General features: G+C 31.2%; 3 protein-coding genes across 5 annotated transcripts; all 3 read left to right on the top strand.

Annotated features, from left to right (window-relative positions):
* The first annotated feature begins 2,274 nt into the window (after positions 1–2,274).
* On the top strand, positions 2,275–2,637 carry LOC112703851 (BTB/POZ domain-containing protein At1g55760). The gene has a single exon (XM_025755482.2). It carries the CDS (start codon positions 2,275–2,277, stop codon positions 2,635–2,637), a length of 363 nt encoding a protein of 120 aa, XP_025611267.2.
* Positions 2,638–5,228: 2,591 nt separating this feature from the next.
* Positions 5,229–20,226, top strand: LOC112701778 (BTB/POZ domain-containing protein At1g55760). Of its 3 annotated transcripts, none has more exons than XM_072198914.1 (4): positions 5,229–5,469; positions 5,538–5,671; positions 18,692–18,810; positions 19,388–20,226. In XM_072198914.1, exons 1-4 carry the CDS (start codon positions 5,351–5,353, stop codon positions 19,988–19,990), a joined length of 975 nt encoding a protein of 324 aa, XP_072055015.1. In that variant the 5' UTR covers positions 5,229–5,350; the 3' UTR covers positions 19,991–20,226. The 3 variants fall into 3 exon arrangements, with proteins under 3 accessions (XP_072055015.1, XP_072055014.1, XP_025608320.1); XM_072198913.1 differs by lacking the exon at positions 5,538–5,671 and adding an exon at positions 18,468–18,601 and having other exon boundaries at positions 5,230–5,469; XM_025752535.3 differs by lacking the exons at positions 5,229–5,469; positions 5,538–5,671 and adding exons at positions 17,655–18,387; positions 18,468–18,601.
* LOC140174429 (BTB/POZ domain-containing protein At1g55760-like) lies at positions 13,831–15,863 on the top strand. The gene is made up of 3 exons (XM_072198915.1): positions 13,831–13,961; positions 14,053–14,168; positions 15,181–15,863. The coding sequence occupies exons 1-3, from the start codon at positions 13,841–13,843 to the stop codon at positions 15,781–15,783; spliced, it is 840 nt and encodes a 279-aa protein (XP_072055016.1). The 5' UTR covers positions 13,831–13,840; the 3' UTR covers positions 15,784–15,863.
* Positions 20,227–20,743: the final 517 nt, after the last annotated feature.

The following is a 20,743-nucleotide window of genomic DNA, read 5'->3' as shown; positions in this document are numbered from 1 at the left end:
CATAATAAAATAATTAAATTTTTTTATAGATTTAATTACTCTGTTGGTCCCTATAGTTTCGTAAAATTTTTAATTAGGTCTCTATACTTTTTTTCTTTTTAATTGAGTCTCTACACTAATTTTTTTTTAATTAAGTCCTTATTAGTAATAATTGGTTTAATTTTATAGGGACCAAACTAAAAAAAAATGGTATAGAAACCTAAATAAAAAGAAAAAAAAAGTGTAGATACTCAATTAAAAAAATTAGTAAAAAATTTAATTAAAAAAATATAAAGACTTAATTAAAAATTTTATAAAAAATTATAAAGAACAAGAGAATAATTAATTTTTTTTATATTATGAATTGTGATGAGCAGAAACAAATTGAGGGGAAACGGGAACAAAAAAAATACACTTTATTCATAATTTTTGTTTGGTTGGTGAGTTTCAGCCTAATCCTTTGACATGGCCCAAAATTAATACTAATCATAGGCGTAAAGCCCAATAATAAATTGAAGCCTAACATAGAGCTTAACTACAGTATAAAAGTGTATAATTATTCAAGACCGAAAAAAAAAAACTGTAGAATTATTATTTAGCAATAATCTCCATAAAATATTTAGGTTAACTTGCATTAAAATTAATGGTGAGAGATCACACTTTACTCTCTAAAGTGAAATTCAAACTTTAGAGGATCCAAATCCTTAAACTATATATATGCTATATGTATATGTTTTGGTGAAAATTCATATGCAGTTGACTTTACGTAAAGTTAATAACTAAGAGTTTTTAGATGATTTGACTGATTTAACTAAATTTTCATCTAACGATTCTCAGTTATCTGTTAGGATTTGGTTGAATTAGTCCCACATTGCTTAGGATAGCAAATGGAGTGGGTGGCCTAGGCTATAAATATGAGGCTAAGTTCTCCATTTGTTTTGGCACCAGTCAGAAACACTTTAAGCTTGTATCTGATTTTTCTTTTCCTCTGTACTCTTTGATTAGAGAGTGTTGTGAGGTGTAGTTAGATATTTGCTTTGAAAGAGTGTGGGTGTACTGGGGTGCCGGTGAGAGAAAGAAGTCTATGTGTTGTAACAATTTTCACATAGTGATATTCTCTGGTTGTCATTTGACAACGGCCGTGGTTTTTTCTCCGGTAATTGGAGTTTCCACGTTAAATTCTTGTGTTGTGATTGTATCTATTTTATTTCTCTGTCAAAGGTGTTTTCTCAAGGGGGAATGGTGTCTTATTCCCAACAAGTGGTATCAGAGCTTCGGTTCGGTGGGATTTATTCTTAGTATGCTCTGTGGTTGCAGCCTAGTCTAATCTCTTTGGTTGCTGTTGTTGTTGCTGGAAGGCAGTGTGACTCTGTGAGAGTGCAGTTTGGAAAAGGTTCTGGCTAAGGAAAGACTTGGTATTTAAGTGTGTCCATTGTGACCCACCTCTCTTTCCTGGGGACCCTTCCTAATGCACGGTCTACAGTTGAGTTATAATATTCCAGTATACGGTTGCAACAATGTCAGGATATTCAAGTGCTGTGAAGCTTGAAATAGAGAAATTTGATGGAAGAATCAATTTTGGCTTGTGGCAAGTACAAGTCAAGGATGTGTTGATACAATCAGGTTTGCACAAGGCGTTGAAGGAGAAGATCTCTGGTTGCTCTCTCTATGAGAGAAGATGATGTTCTCTAGAAGACAAGAAGTATCCTCATGGTATTACCGCACTGCCATGGATAAGGATAAGTTGTGGCAATCGGGTCCACAATTGCACACGGGCATTGGTTGGCGTTGAGATGCAAGGTGTGTGGCGGAGTTAGGTCGATGGCTGAAGAACTTCCAGGAAAAGCCAATTTGGAAGTTGCACCATGAATTTTCAGCAAGGTTTCGATCTGTACCAAGGCGAAATTCTTGGAGTGGTCTAATTCCAAGTGAGTATACTTTCATGGTGGAGTATGATAGTTCTCTGAACTATGATTGTCGGTATAGACAATGGCAGCAAAGAATTGTCGGTGTTGACAATGGAAGCTGAAGATGTGTGACTATTTCAATCAAGGTGGAGATTGTTAGGATTTGGTTGAATTAGTCCCACATTGCTTAGGATAGCAAATGGAGTGGGTGGCCTAGGCTATAAATATGAGGCTAAGTTCTCCATTTGTTTTGGCACCAGTCAGAAACACTTTAAGCTTGTATCTGATTTTTCTTTTCCTCTGTACTCTTTGATTAGAGAGTGTTGTGAGGTGTAGTTAGATATTTGCTTTGAAAGAGTGTGATGATTCCACCATAAACATCTCAGACATGTCAATAGGATCTTGTCAAGCATTCATAAACTATCTTTATGGTGTCATTGAAGATGAAGAATTTTTCAAGCATAGATTGGAGCTTCTTCATGCGGCAAACAAATATGACATTTGTGATTTAAGAGATGTATGCAGTGAGAGCCTTGCAGAGGATATTGATTCAAGCAATGTTCTTGAGAGGCTTCAGGATTCATATCTGTATCAATTGCCAAAGCTGAAGCTTCATTGCATGCAATATCTTGTCAAGTTTGGAAGGATATTTGACATTAAAGATGATTTCGATGCATTCTTGCAAACTGTAGATAAGGATTTGGTTATTCAACTCCTTGGTGAAGTTCTTAGTGTCTGGAAAGGATCTTAATTTTTTTCTCCCCTCAAATAAGCATAGAGAAATAGCTTGTTTTGAATACTTAAAAAGATTTGTTTCCATTTGATGGATGTAGTTCTATTACTTTGAATAGATTTTTTTTTTGTTCATAATATCTTCTAATTCGATAAGTTAAGTATTAATTTATCGTGGATATGAATTTTATTTAAGGTTTGTTGCTAACCAATAGATTGCTACAAATACAAGGCGAAATTTAAAACCTAATACTTGTTAAAACTTGAAAATATGTTATTACTTTTTTAAAAAAAGTCCTTTTTTTGTCTTTTTTTTTTGTCCTTTACACGGAGAAAATAGCAGGCCCTGACAGCCTGTTCTCCAAGCCTGCATGGTTTTTTGGTATTGTCCAAACACAGGTTCTTTTTGGACAGGTCAAGCCTTCAGGTTAAGTGGCCCAATTATGATATTTATATTGGGCTTAGTAACATTGTGGCCCAATTATGAAATATTTATATTGGGCTTAGTATAGCCCAATCCGAATTGTGCTGCTTCTAAAGTGATTGGATACTTTGCTTTGAAAGCACATTCTTGGTGAATGTTCCGATCCTCCTCTATTGTTTGGAGTTTTAAAACTCCTTTATCTTATTAATATTATAATGTATCTTAGTATGGTATCTTAAAAAATTATTTTTTTATTTTTACAGTTTTTAATTTTAACTCACTATAATTTTAAATAAAAAGATTAATTATAACTTAAAATGAATTTGAGACAAAAATAAACATAAAATAAATTTTAATGACCTATTATTAAAATACTAATGAATTTAGTCTAAAATAAAACAAAAATTAATAAAAAAAATTTCTCTTTCTTTACATGTAAGAGCTTCTAATAAATATATAAATTTTACTCTTTTTTTTTACTCATGAAATTTTAAAATTCTATTCATCTATGGAGTACCTAATAGCGCCTCCACATTCTGCATGTTCCTTTTAGTCTTTTACTCTTCCAATCATATCCAATAGCCAATAGGAGAGTCACAACTCATAAGTCACAACACTTGACTTACAAAAGACATCACCAAAGCATACACGTAAATCAGGAAAAATCCAATCACATTATAATTTATAACACAAGCAATACATGAAAGACTGTGTACAAATGAATAATTTGTTAGCATATAATTTAAAAATTTAATTTTAATATATTGATAATATAAAATATTTTATATAATTATATTTTTTATAAATAATTATTTATATAATTAATATAAAAAATAATTATTTTTATTAATATAATATTACATAATTAGATGCAGAGATGGACCTAGACATTAGAAGAAGGGGCATTTGTTCTCATTAGGTTTAAGAAAAAAAAATAACAATTCTATATAAATTAATATATTTATTTTAATGTAATTTATTTTTGTCCCACAAAAATTAATAAAATTTTATTTTAAAATTCATGTTAAAAATATTTTTTTATTAAATTTAACGTATAATAATATTTATTTTTTTAAATTTGATTTAATATCAATATTAAAAATAAGTAAATAAATTAACTCAATAAAAAAATTAATAAACAGTAATAATATAATTTTTTAAATCTAATCAACTCGTTAATTATCAAATTAAATCTTTATTTTTTAAATATAAATAAAATTATCAATATTTTTTTGTTTTAAAAAATTAGTTGAGATAAAAAAAGTATTTATTTATTAATTAATATCTTTTATTTTAAAATGATATAATATTTTTAAATTTTATCTTTTAAATAATCTTACTTGTAAAAATTATTTTAGATTAAAAAGTATCTTATGTCATAAATATTATAAAAAAAAACTTCCTAATTCAACGTGAGGTAATTGATATTTGAAAATTATAATGAGTAGTAGAACAATTGTTTAAAAGCATGAAAGTTAATTTTGATATATTAAAATATATATATTTTTTACATAGTTATTTGATTATATTTATTTTTTTAGATAATTATTTACGTGATAAATATAAAATATATTTTTAAATTACAATACATAATTAAATAGATGTATAAATTTTTTAATTTAATAGTATATCAAAATTAAATTAAAAATATATAAAAAATTAATTATTTCAAAAAGAAAGAGAGAAAAATAATTGTAAATTAAGGTTTTTTATTATTTGCTATAAACATATTTTTCATATATAGGTTTTTTTTATGGTATTTATATACAATTATAGTTTCAAATTATAAATGCTAGTGTATTACTAGGCGCTAACGTGCCAATTGATTCAATCTTTTATTATTAAATGTATATAAAAATACATAAAAATAAAATTAGTTATGATGACAAATTATTTATAATTTAATTAAAATGTTTTAAGTTTAAATTTTTGAAATAAAAACATATTTTTTATAAATTATATATAATAAATAATATTTTAAGAATGAAAGTGTTCACTAACTCTTTTTAAATTTTATATCTCTATTATATTTTTAATATAATTAACAATGTTCAACGAAATTTATTTTAAGATATATTTTTGTCCCCACTCTTAAAATTTTCTGGGTCCGTCACTGATTAGATGTATATATAAAATAATTATATATCAAAATTAAATTTATAATATAAATAAAATAATGATGTACAAAGATGAATACATCACACTACTTAGTTCATTTTTATTTATGACTAATAAATAAAAACAAAGAGAGTAGGATGAGATGAAAGAAGTGTTGCATCAATGAAATCGAAACGGCACATGCTGGAAGATGAACGATTCTGCATACAGAGTTGAAACGATTTGTCGTCTTGCACAATGGAGAATCGACAATTTAGCTTCATGCACTTATTGCAAATCCGATCCTTTCACCATAGCCATCTGGAACTGGTAACTCTTATTAACACTTAGCACCTTCTCTTCTGGATAATAATAATATAATTATCTTATCTTCTCAGGCATTTATGTGTGGAGAAGATCAGAGTTTCTTGTGTTAAGTTGTTTCCGGAAGCAACAAACAATCTTCCACTTTCATTTTTCGTCATTCGCCTGCTTAGCTTTGTCAAAGATCGCAAGGCCTTGGCTCAATTAGGTTTTCTTCATTCTATTTTGAAATACAACAACATATAGCTTAGCCTCTGTTTTTGTTTTTACATTTCAATGGTGCTTGTTTTGATGCAGAGGTAAGAGACAAATTGCTGAGCAGCAGAGAAGAATTTGTGTGGGGAATTGAAGTTTTACTTCCAGGGAGATTTATTATTCATGTTGAGTTTTTCGATTTGAAAACTTCATCTTCAAATGTATCATGTATGTTACTCTTAGAATCTCTTCTACTATTACTATTATACTGTTCGTCTTTGTCGTTTTATCAAATTTATAATTAAATTCCAATAAGTTAGAGTGGTAATTTCAATTTGGAGATAAATGTTTTAGTACAATAAAGACTTAGATTTTAAAATTCAAAAAGTAGGGACTAGATTAAAAGCTTTTGAATTATAAACATTTAATTATAAATTCAATGAAATTATAGTAAGTAATTTAATTGTATATTTTTTAACTGTATGTTACTCTTAGAATCTCTTCTACTATTATACTAGCCGTTTTTATAATTTTGTCAAATTTGTAATTAAATTCCGATAGTTTAGGGTATAAAAATTTAGTCCTTAACCTCAATTTGGATGTGAATATTATGTTAAGGAAAAGTATGTAGAACAACAAAGATTTAGTTTTTTCTAGTAAGAGGATATTTTTGTAATTTTTTGAACAAAATATAACTTCTTCCAACCCAATTTATAAGAGTATAAAGATGAAAATTGAGTGTTTTAGATTATGTTTATGTTGTTTTGGAGACAATATTTATAATTATATTTTGGATTATGTTTATTTTGCTTTGAAAACAATATTTATAATTATGTTTTGGATAACAACTTGGTTTATAATCATGTTTATTAGATATTTATAATTATAAAGATTTTAATGTTTGTGAATATAAAAAATATGATTTTTTATGCTTTTAAAAATTATAAATTTATTAATATAGTTATGAAATAATGTATATTATTCAGTAGGTAATAATAAAAAAAAGAGGAATTTTGGCGAGCTTAATTAGCACGTTAGCCCACCAGCCTACAATTAAGCAGGACGGGATGAAATTTTAGAATAAGCTTATTAAGCAGGGCAGGACGAGCCAACCCGCCAAAAGACGGGTTTTTGGTGGGACGGACTTCTCCGCTTGCCACCCCTAAGTATAACTAATTAATGTCCTATATTTTTATTAAAAAAAAATTGAATATACTACTTGTTCAACTAATTTATCCTAAATTATGTGAAAATTAGTAAAGCTAATTTTAGAAAATAAATAAATAAATAAATAATAACTAAATAAAATGAAAGGTAATAAACAATCCTAGTTTATAACCTTAGGATTTTAATGGTTGAAAAAGAAAAGAATTATATACCTCTAATTGATGGATGGTTCATATTGAAGAGACTCACCTATAAATTGAGTTTTTCTTTAATTCATTTCAATCAAGTCATCCAAAGAGAATAACATAATATTTCTTTGAGTAGTTTTCTTCTATATATATAGAGAGAAGTGTGTTCTCCTTTTGTCAAGAGAGAGTGTTATTGTAGTCTCCTTGTGAGAGAGAGAAGTAGTAATTCTCAAAGAAAGTTATTCAATTGTTTCCATATTTTATACAAATTTCTAATTTTTCATCTCTATATTTTGCTGTGTCATTTGTCTGGTACCTAACAGTGGTATCAGAGCCAAAGGTTGCTGATTAAGATTTTTTTTCCGCTGCGAGTTACCATCTAAAAAAAAAATGGCAGCAAAATATGAAATTCCAAAATTCAGTGGGAGTAATTTTTCCATATGGAAATTGAAGATAAAAGCCATTATGAGAAAAGACAATTGCGTGACAGCAATTGAAGGTAGACCCACTGGAATTACAGATGAAAAATGGAAGGAGATGGACAACAATGCTGTTGCAAACTTACACTTGGCACTAGCTGACTCAGTTTTATCAAGTGTAGCAGAAAAAAAGACAGCAAAGGAAATTTGGGATGCTCTCACAAAATTATATGAAGTCAAGTCACTTCACAACAAGATATTCTTGAAGAGAAGACTTTATACTCTTCGAATGAGTGAGTCCACATCGGCAACGGATCACATCAACAATCTAAATACGCTATTTTCCCAACTCTCATCGTTGGAATATACCATAGTGGAAAATGAACGTGCAGAGCTCTTACTTCAAAGTCTACCAGATTCATATGATCAGCTAATCATTAACTTAACTAATAATGTTTTGACTGATTATCTTTCTTTTGATGACATGGCTGCTGCGGTTCTTGAAGAAGAATCTAGGCGCAAGAATAAGGAAGATAGATTAGAGAGCTCAAAACAAGCAGAGGCTTTGTTGATGACAAGAGGAAGATCAATGGAGCGTGGTTCCAGTGGGAGTCAAAGTAGACCAAAGTCACAAAGTAAGAAGCAGATCAAATGCTACAATTGTGGTAAGAGAGGGCACTTCAAGAAAGATTGTTGGAATAAGAAGAGTATAGAGAAGGTTACAGAAGGATCAAGTTCTCAAGGATGTGTTGCGAGTACCTCTGATGATGGAGAAATCCTGTATGGCGAAGCAACAATTGGTTCTAAAGGCAGTAAACAGCTCACTGATGTTTGGATTGTTGATTCAGGAGCAACATGGCACATGACTCCTCATCGTGATTGGTTTTGTACATATGAACCTGTCTTAGAAGGATCTGTGTTTATGGGAAACGATCATGCCTTAGAAATTGTTGGAATAGGTACTGTCAAAATAAAAATGTTTGATGGTTCTATTCGTTCACTTCAAGGGGTAAGACATGTGAAGGGCTTGAAGAAGAACTTGTTGTCGATTGGGCAACTGGATGAACTTGGCTGCAAGACCCATATTGAAGGTGGGATCTTGAAAGTTGTTAAAGGAGCTCTTGTGGTAATAAAAGCAGAAAAGATTGCAGCAAATCTATATATGCTTGTGGGAGATACTTTGCAAGAAGCAGAGGCATCAGTTGCTTCAACAAGCCAAGAAGAAATGACGATGATATGGCATTGCAAACTAGGCCACATGTCAGAACGAGGTTTGAAGATTCTTGTAGAACGTAATCTCATTCCCGGGCTCAAATCGGTAAACTTACCGTTTTGTAAGCACTGCGTTACAAGCAAACAACATAGATTGACGTTTGGTAGATCAACTGCTCGGAGCAAGCACATATTGGAGTTGATTCATTCTGATGTGTGGGAATCGCCGGAGATGTCCCTAGGAGGAGCAAAATATCTTGTATCATTTATTGATGATTACTCTAGGAGGCTATGGGTGTTCCCGATCAAGAAGAAGTCAGACGTGTTTGCGATGTTCAAAGAGTTTAAAGCAAAGTTAGAACTTGAATCTGGAAAGAAGATCAAGTGTTTAAGGACAGATAATGGAGGAGAATATGTCGATGGCGATTTTCTAACATTTTGCAAGCAAGCAGGTATTCAACGGCAATTCACAGTTGCATATACGCCTCAGCAAAATGGTGTAGCAGAGCGAATGAATCGGACTCTCCTAGAAAGAGCACGAGCTATGTTGCAAACTACAGGTTTAGCTAAGTCTTTTTGGGCAGAAGCTGTTAAAACTGCCTGTTATGTGATAAATCGGTCACCATCAACTGCAATTGGGTTGAAGACACCAATGGAGATGTGGCAAGGTAAGCCACCTAATTATTCTTCTTTACATATATTTGGTTGTCCTGTGTACGTAATGTACAATTCCCAGGAAAGAACAAAGCTGGACCCAAAGTCTAGAAAATGTATATTCTTGGGTTATACTGACGGAGTTAAGGGGTATCGCCTGTGGGATCCCACTGCCCGCAAGGTAGTTGTCAGTAGAGATGTGATATTTGCAGAAGATGAATTGCAAAAGGAACAAGAAAATGACAGCACTGTTAAAGATATAACCACTGTTCAAATAGATGAAAAATGCAGAGAAGGTGATCTTTCTGAAGTAGAACCACAGCACGAAGAACAAGAAGCAGAGGCCAATGACATAGAAGTTCGTCGATCCACTCGACAAAGAAGAACACCATCATGGCACTCAAATTATGTTTTGACAAACCATGATGCATATTGTCTTTTGACAGAAGATGGAGAACCAACAACTTTTATGGAGGCTATGCGCAATCCAGATGCTTCTATGTGGATGACAGCAATGCAAGAAGAAATTGAGGCATTACATAGGAACCATACCTGGAAACTTGTTGAACTTCCAGCAGGTCGGAAAGCCATTGGTAACAAATGGGTTTACAAGATCAAACGAGATAGTAATGATCAGGTGGAACGATATCGTGCAAGATTGGTTGTCAAGGGATATGCTCAGAAAGAAGAGCAATTAGACGTAAAGACTGCTTTTCTTCATGGAGAACTTGAAGAAGAGATATATATGCTCCAACCAGAAGGTTTTGAAGAAAAAGGAAAAGAAAACTTGGTTTGCAGGTTAACTAAATCTCTGTACGGTCTAAAGCAGGCGCCAAGGTGTTGGTACAAGAGATTTGATTCTTTCATTATTAGCCTTGGATACAACAGACTTAGTTCAGATCATTGTACTTATTACAAGAGGTCTGGTGATAATGATTTCATCATTCTGCTGTTGTATGTGGATGACATGTTGGTGGTAGGTCCCAACAAAGATCAAATCCAAGAATTGAAGGCACAGTTGGCTAGGGAGTTTGATATGAAAGACTTGGGACCAGCAAACAAGATTTTAGGGATGCAAATTCACCGAGACAAAAAAGATAGGAAGATTTGGCTATCGCAAAAGAATTATTTGAAGAAGATCTTGCAACGCTTCAATATGCAAGAATGTAAGCCAATTTCAACCCCACTTCCTATGAATTTCAAATTATCCTCAAGTATGTGCCCTAGTAGTGAAGCAGAGAGGATGGAAATGTCTCGAGTACCGTATGCATCAGCGGTGGGAAGCCTTATGTATGCCATGATCTGTACAAGACCAGATATTGCTCAAGCAGTTGCGGTGGTAAGTCGATTTATGGCAGATCCGGGTAAAGAGCATTGGAATGTTGTTAAGAGGATCTTGAGATACATCAAAGGAACCTCGAATGTTGCATTATGTTTTGGAGGATCAGAATTCATTGTCAATGGATATGTCGATTCAGACTTTGCAGGTGATCTTGATAAACGAAAATCTACTACAGGCTATGTGTTTACACTTGCAGGAGGAGCTGTAAGCTGGCTATCTAAATTACAGACTGTTGTGGCTTTATCTACTACAGAAGCTGAATATATGGCAGCTACACAAGCATGCAAGGAAGCTATTTGGATCCAAAGGTTGATAGAAGAACTCGGGCACAAACAACAGAAGATTTCTGTGTATTGTGACAGTCAGAGTGCCTTGCACATTGCAAGGAATCCTGCCTTTCATTCAAGAACAAAACACATTGGAGTACAATATCACTTTGTTCGGGAAGTAGTAGAAGAAGGAAGTGTTGATATGCAGAAGATTCACACTAAAGACAACCTAGCAGATGCCATGACAAAACCAATCAACACAGAAAAGTTTGAATGGTGTAGATCCTCATACGGCCTATGGAATACATAAGCAACATGAATTTTGAAAATTTATCAAAATTAGCTTTAAGTGGGAGATTGTGAAAATTAGTAAAGCTAATTTTAGAAAATAAATAAATAAATAAATAATAACTAAATAAAATGAAAGGTAATAAACAATCCTAGTTTATAACCTTAGGATTTTAATGGTTGAAAAAGAAAAGAATTATATACCTCTAATTGATGGATGGTTCATATTGAAGAGACTCACCTATAAATTGAGTTTTTCTTTAATTCATTTCAATCAAGTCATCCAGATAGAATAACATAAGATTTCTTTGAGTAGTTTTCTCCTATATTTGATAGAGAGAAGTGTGTTCTCCTTTTGTCAAGAGAGAGTGTTATTGTAGTCTCCTTGTGATAGAGAGAAGTTGTAATTCTCAAAGAAAATTATTCAATTATTTCCATATTTTATACAAATTTCTAATTTTTCATCTCTATATTTTGCTGTGTCATTTGTCTGGTACCTAACAAATTATGTCACCCAAAAAAAAAATTATCCTAAATTAAATTTTGGGACTTTAATTTCTTTGTGCCTGCCCTTTCAATTCAATGTGTTATTCGAGAAACACCAAGCATAGTCGCCATTGATTTTTCCAAGCATTAAGCTTTGAATTAACCTAGCTATACGTACGTACACTACGTTCAATTCATGGTTCACTACTTTACTCGTGACTCGTGACTCGTCAAGTCAAATGATACGTATATACATGACGAAGTCAACTTAATTTACAATCATCAATTATTTTTTTTCATATATATTAAAATATATTAAAATTAATTAGTTTCTATTAGAATTATTTAATATGTTTAAATATTTATTATAAAATATTACATTTTTATTATTTCAATTCTTATAACATCTATAAATATTTTTGATATTTGTATCATTTTATATAACTTGAATATACACGATTTTGTTTTTTTGTTGTTCTATCTTCCTTATTTTTTTAACAATATATATATATATAATAATTAAATATCTCTCATGCTCAACCCATTCAAAAAATAATAAAATTAAAGGTGTATTACACTGTGCCATAAGGTCATCAATTACTTGAAAAATGAAAACTATATAGGCTGGACAAGATTTTACTAAAGATAATTAATAATTAATTAAAGTTGAATTGTAATTGAAAAGTATATTTTTATATAAAGCAAGCATATCTAACAAATATAACAAATTGATATCACAAAACAACTGATTTTAAGTTTAAATTCAAAAATAAAAACAAGGGAGCTATAAAAGCTTCCAGGTATGACTAATTCAACGCAACATATACTCATATTTTTCGCATTTAACCTAAAATATTTTTTTGACTTGGATATTATTGAGTCTTCTGCAATACAGGTACCACTCCATACCCTTCTACAGAACCTCTTCTTTCCGGGTTTTCTCTGATAAATCTCTTGCTCATGTAGTCCTTTATTTGAACAGCATTTTATCTATTCATCTTTAAAATGTGACCTTACTGGCATATACTACTATATATGTTAGTGATTAAAATAATAAAAATTGTAACTAACTTTGAGTTAGTCGAGTGATCAGTTTATTTGAATGTTTGAATATCGTATATGTAGTCAACAACAAATTATTAAATGGAGCTCAAATCCGCATTAGATTCATCCTTAACCTAAAATTGTGTAGTTTAAATTTTTCCTTAAAATTGTTCCTACTTCTTAGGGTTTATGATTATACCACCCTAAAATAATTGCCAAGGCAACAAAGATGAACATTTATTTCATGACTAATAAATAAAAACAAAGAGAGGAAGATGAGATGAAATAAGTGAAGATGGATGGGAGAGTGTGTTGAACGTTTTGTTGATTGCATCAATGAAATTGGAATGTGACTTGCAGGAACATGAAAGAACATTATTCCAGATGCGAAATCGAAACTACTTGTCGTCTTGCACAAGCACAATGCACATTCAATTTCGGTGACTACCATCTTTGCAAATCCGATCGTTTCACCATCGCCATCTGGAACTGGTAACTTTTAACACTATCCATAAACGCATATATAATGTTTCTAGAAATTTTACTGTCTATAATAAAATTGATAAATAAGCTCAAAGATTTACATTTCGACGGATTAGTCTCTAAAAAAAAGTTTAATTATTCTATCGGTTTTTACTATTTTACTGAATTTTCAATTAGGTTTATATATATATATATTTTTCTTTTCGATTGAGTCCCTACATTGAAATTAACGGAATAAAATTTCAATGTTTTTGTCACGCTAGAAATTTAGTTACAAAATCTGATATAATATAGAGATTCAATTAAAAAGAAAAAAAAAGTATAAAAATCTAATTGAAAATTCGTGAAACTATAAAAATCGATAGAGTAGTTAAACTCTAAAAAAAATACCAACAAAATTCTTTACGAAAACATATATGAATAAGTGAAGTTCAAATTAAATTTTTTTACCTTAATCATAAGAGATAATTTGAAGATAATGTGTCTATATCTATTATTGTATAAAATTTTATTAGTATTGTGTTAAAGTGTAATCTGTCTTAAATTTAAATTTTTAAATATTTATTTGTTATTTTACTCGGATGTAACATAATATAACTCACTTTATCTTATCTTTTCAGGAATTTTTCTATGGATTGGGCTGCTTCTTGTGTCACATTGTCTGCGGAAATAAGGGACAAGGTTCCCATTGCATCTTTCGTTATTCGAATCATTGACTCTGCCAAAAATCGCAAGATCTTGACTAAATTAGGTCATCATAAACTCACGTTTTGCATTGAATTATTTGAAATACAATAAGATATAGCTTTAAATTTTCAATGGTTTTTCTCATTTTGATGCAGAGGTAAAAGATAAGTTGCTTAAACAAGGAGAAAGATTTGAGTGCAAAGTTGGGTTACTTCCAGGGAGATTCATTATTGACCTTGAGTTCCTCGATTTGAAAGCTTCATCTCCAAATGTATATACTTCTATTATTAATCGTACTATTTAGATTGTCTAACAATGAGATAATACTCAATTTCGTCCCTGAATTTACATATGAGTCTCAATTTAGTCTCTAAAGTTTTAATTGCCTTTATTTAGTTCTCAAACTTTGCGACCATGACTCATGTTAGTCCTTGAAAGAATTTTCAATGTATATACATTAATAGAACGCTATCATGGACAGAGGAATGCCATACTAGACTCTGTAAAATGATGTCGTTTTGTCTTTGACACTCAAATAACAAAAAAATAACATCATAAGTGGTGTTTACTGAAACTTTACTTAACAAAACAAGTGATGCGGTATCATTTTTGAGCTATTTGATTGTCAAAACTAAAACTACATCATGTTACATGTTTCAATGTGGCATTTGATTGTTCATTTCAACGCTCTATTAAGATTTTTTAACTAAAATTCGTCTCAGGGACTAATGTGAGACACGTTTATAAAATTTGGGGACTAAATAGAAGTAATTAAAATTTCAAGAACTAAATTGAGACTTGTATGCAAGTTTAGGGGGCCAAATTAAGTATTAACTCGTCTAACAATTTATTTCAAAATGATTTTATGATAGTGGTTTTGTATCTTGATTTCATGACTTATATTTACTTATGTCTTTAGCGTAAGAGTGTAAAAAGTCTATTTTTTAGAACCACTATTCACACCTCTAATATAAAAAGAAATTATTTTTATTGACGTGTTGTGACATAATTAGATGCACATGTAAAATTGTTTTATACTGTTAATGCATTAAAATTAAAAATCTTACATAAGTGGATATACAAAAATACTATATCTGTATTAAAATCAGTTACTTTTTATGGTATAAAAATACATATGCTGCTTAATTTATTTTCAATATTTCGATATATATTTTATCTTAATATCTAATTTTAGTGACTAATTTTAATATATAGCGCACTTGTTATCAAGTTTTCAAGATATTCAAATCATTGAAACAAAATCATATTTGCTTGAAACACAGGGAAAAGATGTTTGTTCCATTTGGCCTACCAAAATCATGCATCAGAAACCAAATTCTGCAGTTCTTGAATCTGTTGGTCGAATGCTGATAGAAAAAATCCATACTGACATAACAATAAATGCTTCAGATGGAAGCATTGGAGCTCACCGCGCAGTTCTTGCTGCTCGATCACCTGTTTTTCATAGCATGTTCAAACACAATCTAAAAGAGAATGATGATTCCACCATAAACATCTCAGACATGTCAATAGGATCTTGTCAAGCATTCATAAACTATCTTTATGGTGTCATTGAAGATGAAGAATTTTTCAAGCATAGATTGGAGCTTCTTCATGCGGCAAACAAATATGACATTTGTGATTTAAGAGATGTATGCAGTGAGAGCCTTGCAGAGGATATTGATTCAAGCAATGTTCTTGAGAGGCTTCAGGATTCATATCTGTATCAATTGCCAAAGCTGAAGCTTCATTGCATGCAATATCTTGTCAAGTTTGGAAGGATATTTGATATTGAAGATGATTTCAATGCATTCTTGCAAACTGTAGATAAGGATTTGGTTATTCAACTCCTTGGTGAAGCTCTTAGTGTCTTGAAAGGCTCTTAATTTTTTCCCCCCTCAAATAAGCATAGAGAAATAGCTTGTTTTGAATACTTTGTTCCCATTTGATGGATGCCATTCTATTACTTGAATGGATTTTTTTTTGGTTAAATTACACGGTTGGTCCTTACACTTTCAATAAAATTACAAATTGGTCTCTATATTTTAAAAGTTTGTAATTAGGTCCCTAAAGAAAATTAAAATTTACAATTTAGTTTCCATCGGTCAAAAAGTGTTGATTTAACAGAATATTCTCAGCATGTTAAAATAGAGAAAATACTGAAATATTCTGTTAAATCAAACACTTTTTGAACGACAGGGACTAAATTATAAATTTTAATTATCTTTAGGAACTCAATTACAAATTTTTAAAGTATAGGAACCAATTTGTAATTTCACTAAAAGTGTAGAGACCAACCGTATAATTTAACCTTTTTTTTTCACAGTATCTTCTAATTCGATAAGTTAAGAACTAATTCGTCGCAGATCTGAGTTTTATTTAAGGTCTACTGCTAACCAATAGATTGCTATATGCATAAGGCGAGATTCGAATTCTTTTTTTTTTTTTCACGGTATCCCCCAACCTGACAGGTCCCAACCTGACAGGTCAAGGACTGATCGATCATTAGGGGTGGCAAGCGGGGAAGCCCGCCCCGCCCCGCCCCGCCTAACTGCGGGCTGGCAGGCTAAGCCCGCCAAAGCTCCTCTTTTTTTTTTTTACTATTAACTACTAAGTAATATATATAATTTCACAACCATATTAATAAATTTATAATTTCTAATGGCATAAAAAATTATATTTTTTATATTCACAAACATTAAAGTCTTTGTAATTATAAATATCTAATAAATATAATTATAAACCAAATTTTCATTCAAAATATAAGTATAAATATTCTCTCCAAAGCAAAATAAACATAATCCAAAATATAATTATAAATATTGTCTCCAAAATAACATAAACATAATTCAAAACACTCAATTTTTATCTTCATACTCTTGTAAGTTAGGTTGGGGGAAGTTAGGTTTCAGAAAAAAAATTGCAAAAATACCCCTTCACTAAAAAAAATCTTAGCCCGGCGGGGAAGCTCGCCCCGCCCCGCCAAAGCCCGCCAAAACCCGCGGTTTAAGAGGTGCGGGTTAGGCGGGCTTTTGCTATTTGGCGGTCCCGATTTTCCAGCCCGCATTTTTTGGCGGGTTACGCGGGCCGACCCGGCGGGTTTAGGCCCGTTTGCCACCCCTATCGATCACGAATCTGAGTTCTATTTAAGGGTCTGCTGCTGGCCAGTGACTAATGAATTGTTGTATGTATAAAGTGAAATTCGAATACTAATAATTGTTAAAACACTTAAAACTTGAAAATGTGTTATTTTTTTTTAAAAAAATGTCCTTTTTTGTCTTATTTTTTGGTCTTTTATACAGAGAAAATGGCAGGCCCTGACAGCTTGTTCTCCAAGCCTGCATGATTTTTTGGTATTGTCCAAACATACAGGTGTTTTTGGACAGGTCAAGCCTTCAGGTTAAGTGGAGTGAAGTTACTTCTTTCAATCTATTTATCTGAGAGAGAACATTGTGGCCCAATTATGATATTTATATTGGGCTTAGTAACATTGTGGCCCAATTACGAAATATTTATATTGGGCTTAGTATAGCCCAACCCAAATTGTGCTGCTTCTAAAGTGATTGGATACTTTGCTTTGAAAGCACATTCTGCATGTTCTTTTTAGTCTTTACTCTTCCAATCATACCCAACAGCCAATAGGAGAGTCACAAGTCACAACACTTGACTTACAAAAGACATCACCAAAGCAAACACGTAAATCAAGAAAAATCCAATCACATTATAACACAAGCAAGACATGCAAGACTTTGTGTACAAATGAATAATATATTAGCATATAATTTAAGAATTTAATTTTAATCTACTGCTAATATAAAAAATAACAACAATGCTAGAAACTAAGATGATTTTAGTCAAATATTTTTAGATGAATTTAAAATCTTTACGTGAATGGTATTTATGCTAAATATTAGGATTTTTTTTTTCATAAATTGAATTATTCTAAATCTATTTTTTAATTTATCATGTTTTAGACATTTGAAGAAGAAAGGAGAGTGAAGAGACGGAAACTAATGATATTGTAATTTAAGTGCAGCGAAACATTTCATAACTAATATTTTAAATCATAAATAAATAAAACTAATTATTATATTTATAATTAATTAAGTTGTTTTATTCTTGATTGATTTGGAGTTGTTCCATATACTTTTTCAAAAAATAATTATTTTTGTTGATGTAACATTACATAATTAGATGCACATATAAAACTAATTATATATCAAAATTAAATTTATAATATAAATAAAACAATGATGTACAAAGATGAACACATCACACTACTTAGTTCATTTTTATTTATGACTAATAAATAAAAACAAAGAGAGGAAGATGAGATGAAAGAAGTGAAGGTTTTGGAAGATGAACATGAATATGAAGGATTCTGCATATAGAGTTGAAACGACTTGTCGTCTTGCACAATGGAGAATCGACAATTTAGCTTCATGCACTTATCGCAAATCCGATCCTTTCACCATAGCTATCTGGAACTGGTAACTCTTATTAACACTTAGCACCTTCTCTTCTGCATAATAATAATATAATTATCACTCTCTTTGTCTCATCTTTTCAGGCATTTATCTGTGGAGAGGAACAGAGTTTCTTGTGTTAAGTTGTTTCCGGAAGCAAGGAACAATCTTCCACTTTCATCTTTCGTCATTCGCCTGCTTAGTTCTGTCAAAGATCGCAAGGCGTTGGCTCAATTAGGTTTTCTTCGTTCTATTTTGAAATACAACAAAATATAGCTTAGCCTCTGTTTTTGCTTTAACATTTCAATGGTTTCTTGTTTTGATGCAGAGGTAAGAGACAAATTGCTGAGCAGCAGAGAAGGATTTGTGTGGGGAATTGAGGTTCCACTTCCAGGGAGATTCATTATTCATGTTGAGTTCCTCGATTTGAAAGCTTCATCTTCAAATGTATGTTAATCTTAGAATCCCTTCTACTGTTATAGTGTTCGTCCTTATAATTTTATTAAATTTGTAATTAAATTCCAATCATTTAGAGTGGTAATTTCAATTTGGAGATAAATGTTCTAGCACAATAAAGACTTAGATTTCAAAATTCAAAACAGTAGGACCATATTAAAAGCTTTTGAATTATAAACATTTAATTATAAATTTGATGAAATTATAGTAAGTAATTTAACTGTTATGTTTTTTAACTGTATGTTACTGTTAGAATCTCTTCTACTATTATACTGTCCGTTTTTATAGTTTTGTCAAATTTGTAATTAAATTCCGATAGTTTAGGTTATAGAAATTTAGCCCTTAAGGCTTAAATGTTGCTAACTTCAATTTGGATGTGAATATTATGTTAATTCTAATATTTTTTTGTACAACAAAGGCTTAATTACAAAATTCAAAACAGTATAAGAATCTAATTGAAAGCTTTTGAACTATAAGCATTTAATTTCAAATTCAATGAAATTATAGTAACTGAGAGAGGAATTTAACTATGTGTTTTCTATCTAATAGTTCATACTTATGAACACAGGGAGAAGATATTTGTTCCATTTGGCCTAACAGAATTATGCAGCAAAGATCAAATTCAGCAGCTCTTGAATCTCTCAGTCGAATGTTAATGGAAGGAATCCACACTGACATAACAATAAATGCTTCAGATGGAAGCATTGGAGCTCATCGCGCAGTTCTTGCTGCTCGATCGCCTGTGTTTCGTAGCATGTTCTCTCATGATCTTAAAGAGAATGATGATTCCACCATAAACATCTCAGACATGTCAACTGAATCTTGCCAAACATTTATAAACTACCTTTATGGCATCATTGAACACCAAGAATTTCTAATGCATAGATTGGAACTTGTTCGTGCTGCAGATAAGTATGACATTTGTGATTTAAGAGATGTGTGTCATGAGAGCCTTGTAGAGGATATTGATTCAAGCAATGTTCTTGAGAGGCTTCAGAATGCATATTTGTATGGATTGCCAAAGCTGAAGAATAGTTGCATGCAATATCTTGTAAAGTTTGGAAAGATATTTGACATTAGGGATGATTTCATTGTATTCTTGCAGACTGCAGATAGGGATTTGATCACTCAAGTCTTTCATGAAATTCTTGGTGTCTGGAATGGTTTTTGAAGTTCTTCTTTCTTTCATTATTATACCTTTTGTCCTAATTCAATGTACCTAACTTATTTAGTTTGATAGTTAAAAAAATTGTAAAAATATAATTCAAAGAGACATTAAATATAATGTCATAGCTGTAAATATATATAATGTCATATTTCAATTAAATATCTAAGAGTGACATTAGCATTGACTAAGGAATTATAATGAATAGATTGGAGGCGAGAATACATTAAATTGAAGCTTTATATATGTGTAATGATCACTAATATTGTAATTGTTTTTTTTTTTTTTTGCGGGATTCGAACCCCAACACTTGCTTAAGTGGACTAGTGAGCTAACCACTAGACCAAATTGTTACTTGTTTGATTATGAACTCTGCAATTCCTTCACATAAGTTTGTAGGTAAAGAATTTTTCTCAAGTGATTGCAAAGTCACAAAGAAACGCAGGTAGAGTCTCATTATTTTTGGACAGATTTATGGGATTTTGGGCTGGGCTGAAGTTGGTTAACCTATGTGGACTTATACAAAACAAACTACGCTCTGACCCAAACCAACAACAAAAACTAAAGCTGATGATTATTAATTTTTTTTTAAGCACAACGCACATAAATACATGATATATCATTTTTATCATCTGTCCCACCGAAAAAAGGACATAAATTTTAATAAAAGAAATATTTGTGCGACAGTATAATGGCTCTATGTAATAGTACTAGTAGGCAGTGGCGGAGCTTAGTTCAGATAAGGGGTGGTCATGGCCC

The sequence above is a fragment of the Arachis hypogaea genome, chromosome 7, assembly GCF_003086295.3.
Source record: "Arachis hypogaea cultivar Tifrunner chromosome 7, arahy.Tifrunner.gnm2.J5K5, whole genome shotgun sequence".
Taxonomy (NCBI): domain Eukaryota; kingdom Viridiplantae; phylum Streptophyta; class Magnoliopsida; order Fabales; family Fabaceae; genus Arachis; species Arachis hypogaea.
The sequence above is the reverse complement of the archived record's forward strand: the minus strand, read 5'-3'. Positions and strand labels throughout refer to the sequence as shown.

Bases quoted from the DNA above. Each gene is read 5' to 3' on its own strand.
- LOC112703851 (XM_025755482.2), top strand. From the start codon at position 2,275: ATGTCAATAGGATCTTGTCAAGCATTCATAAACTATCTTTATGGTGTC.
- LOC140174429 (XM_072198915.1), top strand. From the start codon at position 13,841: ATGGATTGGGCTGCTTCTTGTGTCACATTGTCTGCGGAAATAAGGGAC. The intron at 13,962-14,052 runs GTCATCATAAAC...ATTTTGATGCAG, and splicing joins CAAGATCTTGACTAAATTAG to AGGTAAAAGATAAGTTGCTT. The intron at 14,169-15,180 runs GTATATACTTCT...CTTGAAACACAG, and splicing joins TGAAAGCTTCATCTCCAAAT to GGAAAAGATGTTTGTTCCAT.
- LOC112701778 (XM_025752535.3), top strand. From the start codon at position 18,257: ATGAACATGAATATGAAGGATTCTGCATATAGAGTTGAAACGACTTGT. The intron at 18,388-18,467 runs GTAACTCTTATT...TCATCTTTTCAG, and splicing joins ACCATAGCTATCTGGAACTG to GCATTTATCTGTGGAGAGGA. The intron at 18,811-19,387 runs GTATGTTAATCT...TTATGAACACAG, and splicing joins TGAAAGCTTCATCTTCAAAT to GGAGAAGATATTTGTTCCAT.